The sequence below is a fragment of the Lemur catta genome, chromosome 2, assembly GCF_020740605.2.
Source record: "Lemur catta isolate mLemCat1 chromosome 2, mLemCat1.pri, whole genome shotgun sequence".
NCBI lineage: Eukaryota > Metazoa > Chordata > Mammalia > Primates > Lemuridae > Lemur > Lemur catta.
In genome coordinates, this window is record NC_059129.1 from 15,916,063 (window position 1) to 15,931,748 (window position 15,686).

Genomic DNA, 15,686 nt, shown 5'->3' on the forward strand with positions numbered 1-15,686 from the left:
TGAGAAGAAGGCCTTAGGCATGGGCATAGGAAGAAGTCTTCAAAAGAGGCTGAGAAGGAAAAACATCCTGCCTATTTCTCAAAGAACTTTACAAGGGTGAACTACATTAATGTGGAGGTTAAGATCGAAGTCAGGCGGGTTTAGCAACCTGAGTTCTGGAATTAAATCCCCAAACAACTAGAGAATGCAGATGATGAAGACAAAGCATTCTGAAGAAGAACCAGATTTGTACTTTTGTCTTTTTAAAAACATTTGTGAATCCCACTTACCAGCATATTTTACATATTTCTTTGTGGATGCTATTATGAGTGGTAATAGGAACTTTAGCCATAAAATAGACCATTGGGAGTCAGTGAAGTCAGAAGGTTTCTTAGAGAAGTTAGGTCTGTTCAGCTGCTAAAGAGTTACTAACAATAATGATATAGTGACTAGCCCTGTATTAACTCTTTTAATACTTATTTTACAGATTGGATAGCATCATCTTTATCTTACAGAATAGAAAGCCTACTGGTCAGTGAAGAACAGTATATTAGACAGTATAAACAGCATGATCAATGGCCCAGAAACATGAAAATTGTTTGTCGTGGACTACATGTAGTTCAGCATTGTGGCAGCATAATCTGAACTCTTTTTATTTTTTTCTATTTTTATTTGGCTCTTTTGAACAGAAATAGTTAATGGAGTAGATGTGGGATTTAATGTGATACATAGAAATTCACTTAACAGCTTTCATGGTAAAAAAGTACTGGGTATGCCTCCCTATCTTCATATACAATAATACATTTCTCATTCAGAGAGTAGGGAAATTACCTAGATGAGATTAAGTTTTTCCTAAATCAGAAGCCACAAACTAAATGCCTTCAGGGATGAGCAGGTGGTATATGAAGTAAGTGATGAAAAGGAGTGATGTTACCGATGGTAACTGTATGGATTTTGTATCTTTCCTAAATACCATATTCTAATTTTTTTTTTTAAAACCCTATGCTGGTCAGACAATGCTGCAGGCTGGCCTTGGGCTTTGAGTTTGTGGCTGTGCCTCAAACACTTATTGATGGTTTTAATTGAGAATTAACTTCTCTTTTTTTTCAGTTGACTTCTTAGAGCCCTAAGGGGTCAGGCCTTGCTGCTGCCCAAATAACTCTTGAATTTGGGGGGTTCATAGGCCATATAATGAAGGATTTAGGCAGACAAGTATGCCCAACAGGGCTGGCAGCAACATTGTTCTTATGGGCAAAAGTGTTCTGTCCTACTTTTTATTATCCAACTGATATGATCCATGCAGAAAAGTTAAACAGATGAGAATAGTGAACACTTGAATACCCTCTACCCAGATCCAACAGTTAACATTGTCCCATCTTGACTTCACACATACCTTTCTGTGTCTGTGCCTCTTTCTCATGTATATTAATATAACAAATGCATACATGTGCACATGTTTACTATTGTTGAACCAATTAAAAGCAAGTTGTAAACATCATGACACTTTACTTTTAATATGTCCACAGGTAATTATCCTAAAAATAAGGATTGTTTCCTGTATAACCACAATACCATCATCACCTTTAAGCAAAAGAATATTAACAGTTTAACAACATTTTCTACAGTTTGTGTTCATATTTCTACCGGTTGCCACAAGAGTGTATTTTTTTGTTTGTTCACAGTATGATACCATTTATATTGTACATATACACATTCACTCCCCCTGCCTCCGCCCCCCTGACAGGGTCTCACCTTGTTGCTGACGCTGGAGTGCAATGGGAGTGGTAGCTAACTACAACTTCAAATTCCTGGGCTCAAGCAATCTTCCCGCCTCAGCCTCCCAAGTAGCTGCGACTATAGGCACATGTCACAGAGCCCACCTAATTTTTAAATTTTTTGTAGAGATGAGGTCTCACTGTGTTGCCCAAACTGGTCTCATACTCTTGACCTCAAGCAATCCTCCCACCTCAGCTTCCCAAAGTGCTGGGATTACAGGTGTGAGCCACTGTAATTCATATAAAATATAAAGCATGCAAAACAACAGTGATTAGCGTTGGGATACTCACTGGGGAAGGAAGGAGATGGAATCAGAGAAGAGGGTACCCAGGAGTTTTTTCCTGCTATATTAGTAATGTATTTCTTAAGGTGGGGGCATATGGGTATTTTTTATATTACTCTTTATAGCCTTTCCTATATTAGAAATATTTCTTTTTTTTTTTTTTTTCCAAAGAAACATAAAGGACATTTGAGGTATAATGGTGAATGACCAAGAACTGGGATGTTTTAAGCAAAAATGTTAATGCTAAAGTTTCTGAAGATGTTTAAAAATTAAAATACAGTTTAAGCACGTGTGCTCTTGCATTGGTTTTTTTTCAATGCAGTTTACATCCTTGCTATTTTATAACTTTTACTTCTTGCTCTCAACTTGCACTTCCCCCTTGGTCTATAAACATACTCAAGTCTCTGCTATCCTTAAAAAAAGAATTCCTTTAAACTTCCATATCTTGAGGCTATTACAGAATTACTCTTCTTCCCTATTTTTCAGAGTTCTTGAAGGAATAGTCTTGCAATCTCTAATATACTATGTCAGTCCTCCATAATCTGGCTTCTGCTCACTGGACTAAAATAGCTCTACTACTAAAGTCACTGATCTCCTGAATGTCAAATCCAGACTTTCCCACTCCCACCCCCCAATTGTGGTTTAAAAAAAAAAAAAAGTCTTTTTCATTTTTATCTTAGTAGATATATCTACATTTTTTACTGTTGATTATTTCTTCTTTCTTAAATCTCTTTCATTCCTTGCCCTCTATGCCACTATATATCCCTTGTTTTCCTCATGCCTCTGTGTTCCTCTTTTGTGATTCGCATAGTTTTTCTTTGACAAGCTCTCAGGTTTTATTCTCTCCCAAGGTTTTATTTCAGATCTCCCCCCATTTTAGGTGCATGTTTTCTGGATGTCTTCAGCTGTTCTTGGGCCCCTCAAACGCCGTATATCCAAACTTGAACTCATTCCTTTTTTCCCCATCCCTCTTCCTCCTTCTGGGTCCTTTTATTCTAAAGGTTGGTACTCCCATTCACGTAGTCACCCATCTAGAAACCTTGAAAATCATGCTTTATTCTTCCCTCTTTTTCATGTCTCACAGGCCACTGGGTTTACCATGCCCTACTGGTTTTAGCGCCAGAATTTATGTGTGTGTTCTCCTGTCTTCCCTTACTTGCTGTTGCCATCACTTGCCCTGGCTGAGATGTTCACCCTCTGGTCTAGAGCAAAATCTCCAAGAATGTCTTATGTAGCTGACTCCCTACCAGCTTCACCCTGTCTCTCAAACCAGAAGCCAGTCACAATCCATGCCTTGCATTTCGTTGTGGTATTGCTTTTGTCTTCTTTAATCTAGAACAGAGATTGGTTTGGGACCTATTTTAGTTCAGCTTTATTGGAAGACTACCATGCCCATTCATTTACATGTTGTCTGTGGCTGCTTTCAAGCTATGATGGCAAAGTTAAGTAGTTGCCACAGACCATCTGGCCTGCAGAACCTAAAATATTTATTAACAGGACCTCTGCAGAAGAAGTTTGCCAACCCCTGGACCAAAGACTGTAACAACTGAAAGAGACATTTTGAACTTTCATATTTAAGAGCTATTTGAAATTGTACATCTAAGGTTCTCTCATACTCCTTGGAAACACTGTAAAACCTAAGTATCATTTACTTTTTTATTTTTATTTTTTTTGAGACAGAGTCTCATTCTGTTGCCCAGGCTAGAGTGCCGTGGCGTCAGCCTCGCTCACAGCAACCTCAAACTCCTGGACTCAAGCAATCCTCCTGCCTCAGCCTCCCGAGTAGCTGGGACTACAGGCATGCGCCACCATGCCCGGCTAATTTTTTCTATATATATTTTTAGCTGTCCATATAATTTCTTTCTATTTTTAGTAGAGATGGGGTCTCACTATTGCTCAGGGTGGTCTCGAACTCCTGAGTTCAAATGATCCACCTGCCTCGGCCTCCCAGAGTGCTAGGATTACAGGCGTGAGCCACCACGCCCGGCCTGTCATTTACTTTTGAAGCTCTCCCCCTTCTGGCAAAATTGAAAGTCTTCAAGGCAAAAAGCAAATATTTACCTGTTTTGTTTCTACAAGCTATATATTTTATAAGAAGAATGTATGAGTTTCCGTGGATATAAAGTCTTGCTGAATAAATTAGGCGATTTCTTTATAAATCACTTAAATTACCATGAGTCTTTGCTCTACCCCCACCTAACCTCTTTGATCGTTTTGAATAGATGTTCTATAATGCACTGTTATGTTCTTGTTGAGATGTGGTACTATAGCTGCCCCCATTTCTCCTATGGGAATTTCGTATGAGAGTAGGATGCTAATGATATGTTGGATTTCAGATGTTTCTAAGTAACCTGCAAGCTTCCAAATCTTAGTTTGCCTACATCATTACGGTGTCTAAAAGTTTGTATTTTGCATTACACTCAGTAAAACTCAACTGCCCCCTTTCTTCCTACTAGTGCAGGGATTTTCAATCTTACTGTTTCCCACTACTTCCTAGAAAATCTGAGTGATAATCTTATATTCAATGATCTTATGTATTTATTCTCTAAATAAGTTAAAACAATGGATTTTGTACTCCTGGTCTATAAGGGAGATATACTATTTGGCTTCCTCCAACTCTGGAACAGTCTCTGACTCTGAAACATTTTAGTTGTGATTCCTGAGTAGTCCTATTCTTTTCACTCTTTCAGTTGTAGTGTTGTCTGTCACCACCCCCTCCAAACACCTTTTAATTTTTCTTTCCAAACTGCAGCCTTCTTTATAACCAAAAGTGCCTTGTAACTCACCCTTGGTAACCCAGTTTTTGAAACAGTTTAATTTAGGTTTTGGTCAAGTGGCTTCCAGATTCAAAAGGGGTTTGAGCTAGTAATTACTGATGGCACCTCTCTTGATTTTCTTAAAATACATAGGAAGATAGAGCAAAAGACAAACAGACCACCACCACCTGCAAACCAGGTCATGATCAGAATCTGAAAACATTTTTCATGAAAATTAAAGGTGGTAGAACCCATTTGCAGAATGTATTCTGGTGTTTGCTTTTTTGCTTTGCTTTTTGATGTATTCTGACATTAAAATGTTTCACTTTTTAAAAAATAAGTAGTCAGATCTGTCATGCAGGTATTAAAAACTCTTATTCACTGCTAACTTCATGGTTTCATCATTTACTTTTAATGCTTTAATCATTTGGAATTATTTTTAATATATTGTCTCATTTTAAAAATATTTTCTGAGTGTTGAATATTCCTTTTCCCCACTGATTTAAAATACTAACCCTTGATATATTATCTTTGACACATACTTGGATCTGTTTCTGGGTTACTACTTCTGTTCAGTCAAAGTGCTTATATACTCTGGCAGTGCAAAGCTGCTTAACTTGCATGGTAATGCAGATTCTCTCCTTCATAAACTCCTCTTCTTTAGTGATTATTCTTCCATTCCATTTGTTTTGTAGAATTTTGAAATAACTTCTGATCATACTACAGACTCTTGTTACATCTTCCTATCCAGGAACAAGTTTGTATGCTTATAAGTTGCCTTCTATGGCTTACAATAAAATTTAAAATTCATAAAAGACTTTAATTTTATTAGCTTTATTTCATGTTGTTTTATGGCTGTTAGTGGTTAGGATCATTTTTCTATAACATTTTCTCATTGATTATTCCTGGTGTATAGTAAAACTATTGTTTTTTACATGTTAGCTCTTTTTGTCTCTATTCCATTATCTTTATCTCTCATTTTTGGGTCATGTTTCATCAGTTAGTACTTCCAGCATAGGGTCAGATAGTAGTGGTGATGACAAGTATTCCTGTCTTTTTCTTGTCATTATGGGAATGTTCCGGTGTTTTGCTATTACATTCTGATTCTGCCTTAATTCCTTTATTTTGCACCTGGGTAGTTTTGTTTGAGATGTCCAGTCTTATTTTCTTACTCCTGCCTTACGGAAGTAGCAACGTGCACACACAGGTGTACACACACACACATTCACACATATAGGCAAGTAATGGCAGCATAAATACTTTTGTAAAAGTCCAGGAGAGGACAATGATGGCTGGACTGTGTTAGATTTGGGAAAAAAGTATGGGTTTGTGACTTGGTGATGTTTTGGAATTGATGTGCACAGGGAGGAATAATGGATAAATTCTAGGTTTTAGAATACTTAAAGATGAGGAAAACTAGTACAGAAGCAGTTCTCCTTACCCCGCTTTGGGAGGAAGCGTCTGTTGGAGTGTAAACCCAGTAGTTAACCTTCTGTTTGCAATATCTAAGTGGAGATTTTAAGTAAGCAAGTTGTTATGATCTCTCATTTTCTTCTTCATGAGGGAGACATGGTAGAATGAAAAACATGGTTTGGAGAGAGGACTGAGGAATGATGATAATCGTTAGCATGCATTAATTAATGATAACAATGGCCTTCATTTATTAAGCACCTAATCTGGATCAGATATGGTTTGAAGCACTTCTATTTATTAGTCATTTAATTTTCACAACAATTGTGTGAGATTAGTACTGTTTTTCCTACTTTACAGATGTGGAAACTAAGGCACGGAGAGATTGAGGATCTTACCTGTGTTCACACAGCTAGTAAATGGTGGACCATCTCTTAAACCTAAGCAGTCTGGCTCCAGAGTCTGTGCTTTTAATCACTACATCAAACTGCCCCTTATAGAGCACTTACTTGCAGCCAGTACTGAGCTAAATGCTTTATATATGATAGTACAGTTAACAAGTACTATTTCTATTCTCGTTTTACAGATTTGATCATACAGAGTCCAGACTGGAATCTAGGTGTCTCTAGAGTCCCAGCCATGTTCTTGGCCACCTTGCTTTATGAAGGATTCTGATGAATCCTGCCTTTCTCACTTGATTTTCCATAAGTTAACCTCCGAACCTTGATTTCCTTATCTGCAAGTGAAGGTAATCCCCATGGTCTAGGGTTGTTCAAAGGATTCAGTGATCAAAGTATGTATGAAGGTCGCAGTCCCCAGCACTGAAAGCCAGATATTTGTTGGTGTCACTGATGGTGCTGGTGCCGGTGTTAGGTGTTGGCATGTTGATTTGTTTTTACCCAGTGAGACTAACTTTTACCCTTTATTTCATGACAAATCCTCCTCATGGGTACTGAAACATGATGCATTTTGTTAGCGTAAAGAAATGATTTTTAAACAGAGTGGAAATTAGATTCACCTCTGGAACTTTAAAATGTATCATTTGGTGAATTATATATACATTTCTGCTCTCTCTCCAGTCACTTTTCCTGCCACTCTTTCCGGCTCATCATCTTTTGCTTTGTCATGATTTTGCTTCAGAAAAAATGATGCAAACTGAATCTGATTTTCCATATTAGCAAATCATCCTACAGGTGACTTTCATTTATTTCCTAGGCCTACAGCTCCTGGAGGTTGGCTCATTAGGTCTGGGACATGACGTGAGTGTGTGTTTAGAAGCACAACACATGATTCTGATTCCTACTCAAATAGAGAACTACAATATAAGCAACTCCCTCAAAACAATCTATATGCAAATATCTTATGCAGGTTAATATCTGAGCAAATTTCTACCCACCAGATCCTTAAACCAAATTACAGTAAATAATCTGGGGAACTATCAGAGCATTAGAAATGCCCTACCTATGGTAAAATAACTAGATAATAATATATAACAGTAAGTCTAAGACTATAGGATTGTCTGGTCAGTAATGGTTTCCAGTGTCAGCAGCTGATTTTTTGATCATCATAGTTCCGTGATCTGCAGCATATCAATTAACCATTATTTTTCTGTTGTCTCTTACAAACATGGCTATGAAGATAAGTAAAATTTTATGAGGGAGAGTTGAACTAAAAATATTCTCACCTGGATATAGTATTTCAGGTTGAATATGGACACTAATGAAATGGAAATAAAATGGAAAAGACCTTGGAATTCTTAAAACATTTCATAATACCCAAAACAGTTGTATGAAAAAGCTATACTAGAAAGTGGAGGTTGGGAAAAGATTCCTAATGTATTCCTAATACATTTCATCAAGTTTGGGCTATTCACTTACCCCTACCCATCTGCATCTCAGCTCTTTCTTTCCCATATCAAGCTTCTGAGCCTGGTTGCTCCATTATCCTAATAGATCACTACCTACCAGTCTTTCTTGACTCCAAAATTCTTTTACTTACTGACATGTTAATATTTGTTCATTCAGGAAATATTTATTGAGGGACTGTTCTGTTCTAGGCACTCCTGTAGGATCTTGTGATAATATCAGTGAACAAAGCAGCAGAATTCCCTGCCTTTGTGGAATTATTGGTTATGGAAAGTTGGTGGCTGGAAGATAACCAATGCCCCTGTAACCATACTGTCAAGTATCATGTCTTGTATGTCAAGTATCATGTCTTGTTAAAGCTAAGGAGCCACATATATGTATTTTCTTAGGTTATTTATTGTTGTTTTGAAATTGACTAACACTTTATAAATAGTTGTACTTCTCCTTTATTCTAGATATAAACCACAATATTTCAGGATCCCATTATGAAAATTCCCAGCGGGGACCTGTGTCTTCTACGAGTGATTCTAGCACAAACTGTAAGAATGCTGTTGTAAGTGACTTGTCTGAAAAAGAAGCATGGCCCTCAGTCCCTGGCAGTGATCCAGAGTTGGCTTCAGAATGTATGGATGCTGATTCTGCTTCCAGTTCTGAATCAGAGAGAAACATCACTATCATGGCTTCAGGGAGCACAGGTGGTGAAAAAGATGGCCTTCGGAATAGCACTGGACTTGGTTCTCAAAACAAGTTTGTAGTTGGTAGCAGCAGCAATAATGTGGGCCATGGAAATAGTACTGGGCCATGGGGTTTTTCCCATGGGGCCATAATAAGCACATGTCAGGTCTCTGTGGATGCTCCTGAAAGCAAACCCGAAAGTAGCAACAATAGAATGAATGCTTGGGGCACTGTAAGTTCTTCATCAAATGGAGGGTTAAATCCAAGCACTTTGAATTCAGCTAGCAACCATGGTGCCTGGCCAGTATTAGAGAACAATGGACTTGCCCTAAAAGGGCCTGTAGGGAGTGGTAGTTCTGGCATCAATATTCAGTGCAGTACCATAGGCCAGATGCCTAACAATCAGAGTATTAACTCTAAAGTGAGTGGTTCTTCTACCCATGGTACCTGGGGAAGCCTTCAGGAAACTTGTGAATCTGAAGTAAGTGGTACACAGAAGGTTTCATTCAGTGGTCAACCTCAAAATATTACCACTGAAATGACTGGACCAAATAACACTACTAACTTTATGACCTCTAGTTTACCAAACTCCGGTTCCGTACAGAATAATGAACTGCCTAGTAGTAATACAGGGGCCTGGCGTGTGAGCACAATGAATCATCCTCAGATACAGGCTCCATCAGTTATGAATGGCACTTCCCTTTCTCATCTTAGCAATGGAGAGTCAAAAAGTGGAGGCTCTTACGGTACTACATGGGGTGCCTATGGTTCTAACTACTCTGGAGACAAATGTTCAGGCCCTAACGGCCAAGCTAATGGTGACACTGTGAATGCAACTCTAATGCAGCCTGGTGTAAATGGGCCTATGGGCACTAACTTTCAAGTTAACACAAATAAAGGAGGAGGTGTATGGGAGTCTGGGGCAGCAAATTCCCAGAGTACGTCATGGGGAAGTGGAAATGGTGCGAATTCTGGAGGAAGTCGAAGAGGATGGGGAACCCCTGCACAAAACACTGGCACTAATATACCCAGCGTTGAGTGGAACAAACTGCCTAGCAATCAGCATTCCAATGACAGTGCAAATGGCAATGGTAAGAAGTTTACAAACGGATGGAAATCTACTGAGGAAGAGGATCAGGGTTCTGCCACATCTCAGACAAATGAGCAAAACAGTGTGTGGGCCAAAACAGGAGGTACAGTGGAGAGTGATGGTAGTACAGAAAGCACTGGACGCCTTGAGGAAAAAGTAGCTGGGGAAAGTCAGAGTAGAGACAGAAGAAAAATTGATCAGCACACATTACTCCAAAGCATTGTAAACAGAACTGACTTAGATCCACGTGTCCTATCCAACTCTGGTTGGGGACAGACTCCTATTAAGCAGAATACTGCCTGGGATACTGAAACATCACCTAGAGGGGAACGAAAGACTGACAATGGAACAGAGGCCTGGGGAAGCTCTGCAACACAGACTTTTAACTCAGGGGCATGTATAGATAAGACTAGCCCTAATAGTAATGATACCTCATCTGTATCGGGGTGGGGCGATCCCAAACCTACTCTGAGGTGGGGAGATTCCAAAGGCTCAAACTGCCAGGGGGGGTGGGAAGATGATTCTGCTGCTACAGGAATGATCAAGAGCAATCAGTGGGGCAATTGCAAAGAAGAAAAGTCTGCATGGAATGATTCGCAAAAGAACAAACAGGGATGGGGTGATGGACAAAAGTCAAGCCAAGGTTGGTCTGTTTCTGCCAGTGATAACTGGGGAGAAACTTCAAGGAGTAACCATTGGGGTGAGGCCAATAAGAAATCCAGCTCAGGAGGTAGTGACAGTGACAGGTCTGTTTCTGGTTGGAACGAACTTGGTAAGACTAGTTCTTTTACTTGGGGAAATAACATAAATCCAAATAATTCATCAGGATGGGATGAATCTTCTAAACCTAATCCTTCCCAGGGATGGGGAGACCCTCCAAAGTCTAATCAGTCTCTAGGTTGGGGAGATTCGTCAAAGCCAGTCAGTTCTCCAGACTGGAACAAGCAACAGGACATTGTTGGATCTTGGGGAATCCCACCAGCTACCGGCAAACCTCCTGGTACAGGCTGGCTGGGGGGACCTATACCAGCCCCAACAAAAGAAGAAGAACCCACAGGCTGGGAGGAACCATCCCCAGAATCTATACGTCGCAAAATGGAGATTGATGATGGAACTTCAGCTTGGGGAGATCCAAGCAAATACAACTACAAAAATGTGAACATGTGGAACAAAAATGTCCCAAATGGCAGCAGCCGTTCAGACCAGCAAGCACAGGTACATCAGCTGCTACCGTCTGCAAGTGCCATCTCAAACAAAGAGGCAAGCAGTGGATCTGGTAAGTTCTTATTTTATGGAGTCCAGTGGTTTTATAAAATGCTTAATATTTTGAAAGCAAGCTTGTTTCAACTTACTGATATTATAAGATTTGTTTAACAAAGTATTTAGATATGCACACAAAGGCCCCTTTTACTCTACTCCAGAAGAAGCTGAGGAAAATTATAGGGGCAATTTTTACCATCAGGGAACAGAGCTCTGCCTTTGGCAGTATTGTGAATCCTACATACTCCATTCTGTATTAGGAATGCAATAGATGGCAAAATTGGGAAAAGGGGGACAGGTAAGCATATGCTGTACACTTCTCTGAGTTTTTACAAGTTAGGCCTTAACTCTTATTATTTGACTAAAATATCTCGACAAATAAAACAAGTAAGTACAGTATACTCTAAACATTAGGGGTGTTATATTTGGTTTTAGAAGAGATTCTTTAAGTAGACAAGAAATACAAATTTACTTAGATGCACTGTGTATGTGTATATTGAAAACATTTGACAATACTTTTCTAGCATATTCTCACTTTCCTCTCTTATAACGAATGAATTCCTATCTCTGCAGACTACCCTGGTACCACTGTTTCTATTAATCGTGATTGGCATACATTGTCTTTGTTAATAAAAGTTTTATTGAATAATAGTCTCATTGGACATAGAGATAGGAGTGCTTTCATGAACTAACTTTTCATCACCTAATTTTTTTTTAGTCTTAGTATAGTTTATTGTATTAATTTAGGTTTGATTCTACGAAGAGGCCAGTATGTATCTAAGTGGAAGCCTGTTTGCTTTAGTTCTTTTAAACAAAATATGTTTATGGCTTTGATTTTCTTTGCTTTGGACAACTTCAACCTAATACTTCAGATTTTTAAATAAGCGTTATCCAGCATGTATAAAAGTAGGCTGCTTACCCATCGTTAGCCGTGTAACTAATTGTTTATTCAGTACAGTGATGTGGAAAGGTTACACTTTTGGTAAAAATGTTATTCACATACTATTCTCCAGCTTCATCACCTGCTTCAGTACACTAGGTTTAGTTCAGAATGACTTGGCTTTTCCAGGAATTAAATTCAGATCCTCAGAGGAGGATGGTTTGCCATAATTATTCAAGAATCAACTCTAGGCACAGAGGGCAATTATGAAAGGAGAGGTTAAAAAATATTCTTCCCATATAGTTGTTATGTTAATGGGAAATGTTTTGTCTTCTTTACATGAAGCAGATGCCATCTTTCTGCCTGTCACAATATCAGTATTCAGTACATGAACATGGAGTTCTTCATCCTTGGTTCCCTAGGTATTCTTTATTATCCCTTATTCTACTGTACTTCCTTACCATCTATGCTGATGACTTCTTTTCCCACACTTTCTAAAGGCTGGGGTGAGCCCTGGGGGGAGCCTTCTACTCCAGCCACAACTGTGGATAATGGTACTTCAGCATGGGGTAAACCCATAGACAGTGGTCCCAGCTGGGGGGAACCCATTGCTGCGGCATCCAACACATCCACGTGGGGCTCCAGCTCTGTTGGTCCACAAGCATTAAGCAAATCTGGTAAGTTATTGAGAATCCCTGGTAGCTCTTTTGTAGCAGTGGTGATCACTCATTGACTATAATTAAATAATTGGATAAGGTTTCTATGTTATTGATAATGTAGCCATATGATATACTAGATGATGTTTAGTGTTTGGCTCTTTGAATTTGTAAATGGTTTTCTCTTTTATCTTTCTGAATTTTCCTCTTTTCTCATATTTCTTAGAATTGCAACTATTAATTTGCATGTATTTCACTAAATCTAAATTATATTTTTCCAAATTAGATTTTCTAGAAATAGCCCTGCAACATTCATGCCATCCAACCTGAGAGACTGAATAGTGTAGCCACAGAGACATATATCCAGACTCTCAGATGATTCCCTGAAAATTACACAGAAAATTAGCATAGTTCAGAAAGGACCCAGAGATTCAGGTTAAGATTGTCATTATCCCATAGAGTGTGTACAAGATAACCTACAGGAATCCCAAAGGCCATGTGTGGAGATATGATGCTTTCTGCTTATGACTTTCAATGCTCTTTGGCACTCTGCTTGAATTATATAAATCAAAATTGATCTTTTGAAATTTCATCCGTCATCTTTGTCTGGTGCGTCACTATGCAGGTTGTTAAGTGGGTATGAACAGGAATGCCACCATTGTCCATATTTAGGAGCCCTGATTTGTAAAGGCATGGAGAAGTTTTATTGACTTTTTAAAAGGCACTTTTAACTCAGTATAAAACGTGCATTCCTAGTATGCAAACTTGGGAAGGGAAATAAAAGTGTGCTGTTTTTTATTTTTTGTTTTTAGGTTCCCCCCTCCCTGCTTTTTAATGTGTACTTGTCCTCCCAAAAGAATTGTTTTATTTCAAAATATATTTCTCTTTGTGTCACAAATCCATAATCAGGGCCAAAATCTATGCAAGATGGCTGGTGTGGTGATGATATGCCATTGCCTGGAAATCGCCCCACTGGCTGGGAAGAGGAAGAGGATGTAGAGATTGGAATGTGGAATAGTAATTCATCTCAAGAGCTTAACTCATCTTTAAATTGGCCACCATATACAAAGAAAATGTCATCGAAGGTAAACATTTCAAGGGCAAAGCTCTTGAAACTTTAAATTCCAAAGGTAGTTTACCCACAGAAAATTAATCTTCTGTCTGCCCATTTATGGCAATCAGTACAGCCCAGGCAGTCCCCAACTTAGGTTTAGCCACTTGTATGGGCAGCCACCTAGAAAAACACAAGACCACAGGAACTTCCTTTCTCCCCACTGCTACAGCTTGGGATTTCTCTCCTCCTCCCCCTCTACCAGTGCTGCCTGGGACGATCCCTTACCCCAGGGTGGTGCCTGCAGTGGTGAGGAGGAAGAGGAGGACAAATCTCCATGTTGACTCTTTCCATCCCACTGCCAGTTCATCTCCCATTCCACCTCCTAACTTGGAGTCCCCAGTCTCCCTTTTACCCAGAGTCATCATCCTCCTTATTCACCTGTCATCATTGTCCCTTCCCCATCCCAATAGGTCCTGTGACAAAAATCCCTAGGAATGGACTGAGCTTGATTTTGCCTTCATACATTGACAAATCACATTCCCAAATCTGGTTGTACGTCAGAACTCATATGGCATTTGTTAAAAGTACAGCTTCCTATACCCTAGGTCTACTGAAGTTTTGGAAATTGAACCAAGGTTTTTGTTCTAAACAAGCTCCCCCAAATGTCTCTGATGCACAGCCAGGTTTGGGAACCACTGATTTAGAGCACTGGCTCTTAAGAGGTGGTATTGGGGGCCGGTGTCATATTCTCTTGGAGACTGTTTTCAAAATATGTGCCCAGTCCCCCAAGTGATTCTAATATGTCTTCTCCATCCTACCTGAGAATAATTGCCTTTTGAGGGACCTTAGAAGTCAAATGTTCAGTGGGTAGCTGGACTACCTGACTGCCAAATTCCCTCCCTTTTAATCCTGGGATTCTAAGTCTAGGACCTGCCATTTTCATTTAAAAAATTTTTCATTTGGCTGAATTTGCCTATTGCCTTGCCATACAGCTTATGAAGTGCTTTTACATGTTTTACATAAATCATTGATCCTCATAACCTTCTAAGATGGGATACTGATGAGGAATTTGAGACTGGCAAAGGTGGTGACTTGCCCAAAGTTACATAACTAGTAAGAGACAAAGCAAGGACTTAAGTTTAGGTCTTCCAATTCCAAACCCTGTGTTCTTCCCACTGGACCATGCTGTTTTGTGACTTTGTCTTTCCTTACAGGGTCTGAGTGGCAAAAAAAGGAGAAGGGAAAGGGTGTGTAGCCTTTTTACTCTTTCTCCTTTGTTTCTACTAGTAAAAATCTTTAGAAAGCAACTGCAAACATTTATTTAGCCTCTGCTGTGTGCCAGGTACTGTGCTTGGTGCTGGGGATTCAAGTGCACTAAGATATGAGCTACACCTTCAAGGAGCTCATAGTCATATGGGGCATTAGAAGAACTTCAAAGAGTGTCAGCTTAAATTTGGAAGATGCTTGGGTGGGATGTGTTAAGGAAAATAATAGTCCAGCATAACTAAAATGTAGAATTTCTAGAAAGAAGTGATAAGAGATCTGGCTCTGCAGTTAGATTAAGGACAGATTGTAAAGTGTTTTCAGTATCATGCCAAAGAACTTGAAGTTTCTTCTGTATAAAATATGGAGCCAATGAAATTGAGTAAAAGACAACATCAGTGGATTTTTTAAATTATTAATTTTTTAAAGAAAGCGAACCAATGAGAGTATAAAATATAAATTGGAACAGAGGAGAGATGAGAGTTTGGGATTTCAGGAAGCTTCTGCATTAATTCAAGTTAGAAAGGAGGGCTTGAATTGGGAAACAAGAATGGGTGTATGGTGGAAGGGATTAATTTGAGAGAAAAACTTGGTAATTAGTTAGATCTGGGGATGGGGGGTAAAAGAGGAAAAGGAGTCACAGCAACTTTAGAAACCTCGGAGAGGGTTAGGTGCTTGCTTCAGAAACCTGCATTTAGGGGGGAAATTATGAAGCTGTGTTCTGTTCCACAGTCAGAAG

General features: G+C 39.2%; 1 protein-coding gene across 4 annotated transcripts in view; it reads left to right on the forward strand.

Moving 5' to 3' along the window:
* The window catches only part of TNRC6A (trinucleotide repeat containing adaptor 6A), a 92,967-nt gene that overhangs the window by 50,900 nt on the left and 26,381 nt on the right, over positions 1–15,686 (forward strand). For 2 of the 4 annotated variants that reach the window (XM_045542811.1, XM_045542813.1), the window contains exons 6-9: positions 8,525–11,110; positions 12,475–12,651; positions 13,540–13,715; positions 14,899–14,931. In XM_045542811.1, the coding sequence (XP_045398767.1) occupies positions 8,525–11,110; positions 12,475–12,651; positions 13,540–13,715; positions 14,899–14,931 (2,972 nt within the window). The remainder of the gene's footprint in view (positions 1–8,524; positions 11,111–12,474; positions 12,652–13,539; positions 13,716–14,898; positions 14,932–15,686) is intronic. The other 2 variants (XM_045542812.1, XM_045542814.1) reach the window with 2 other exon arrangements.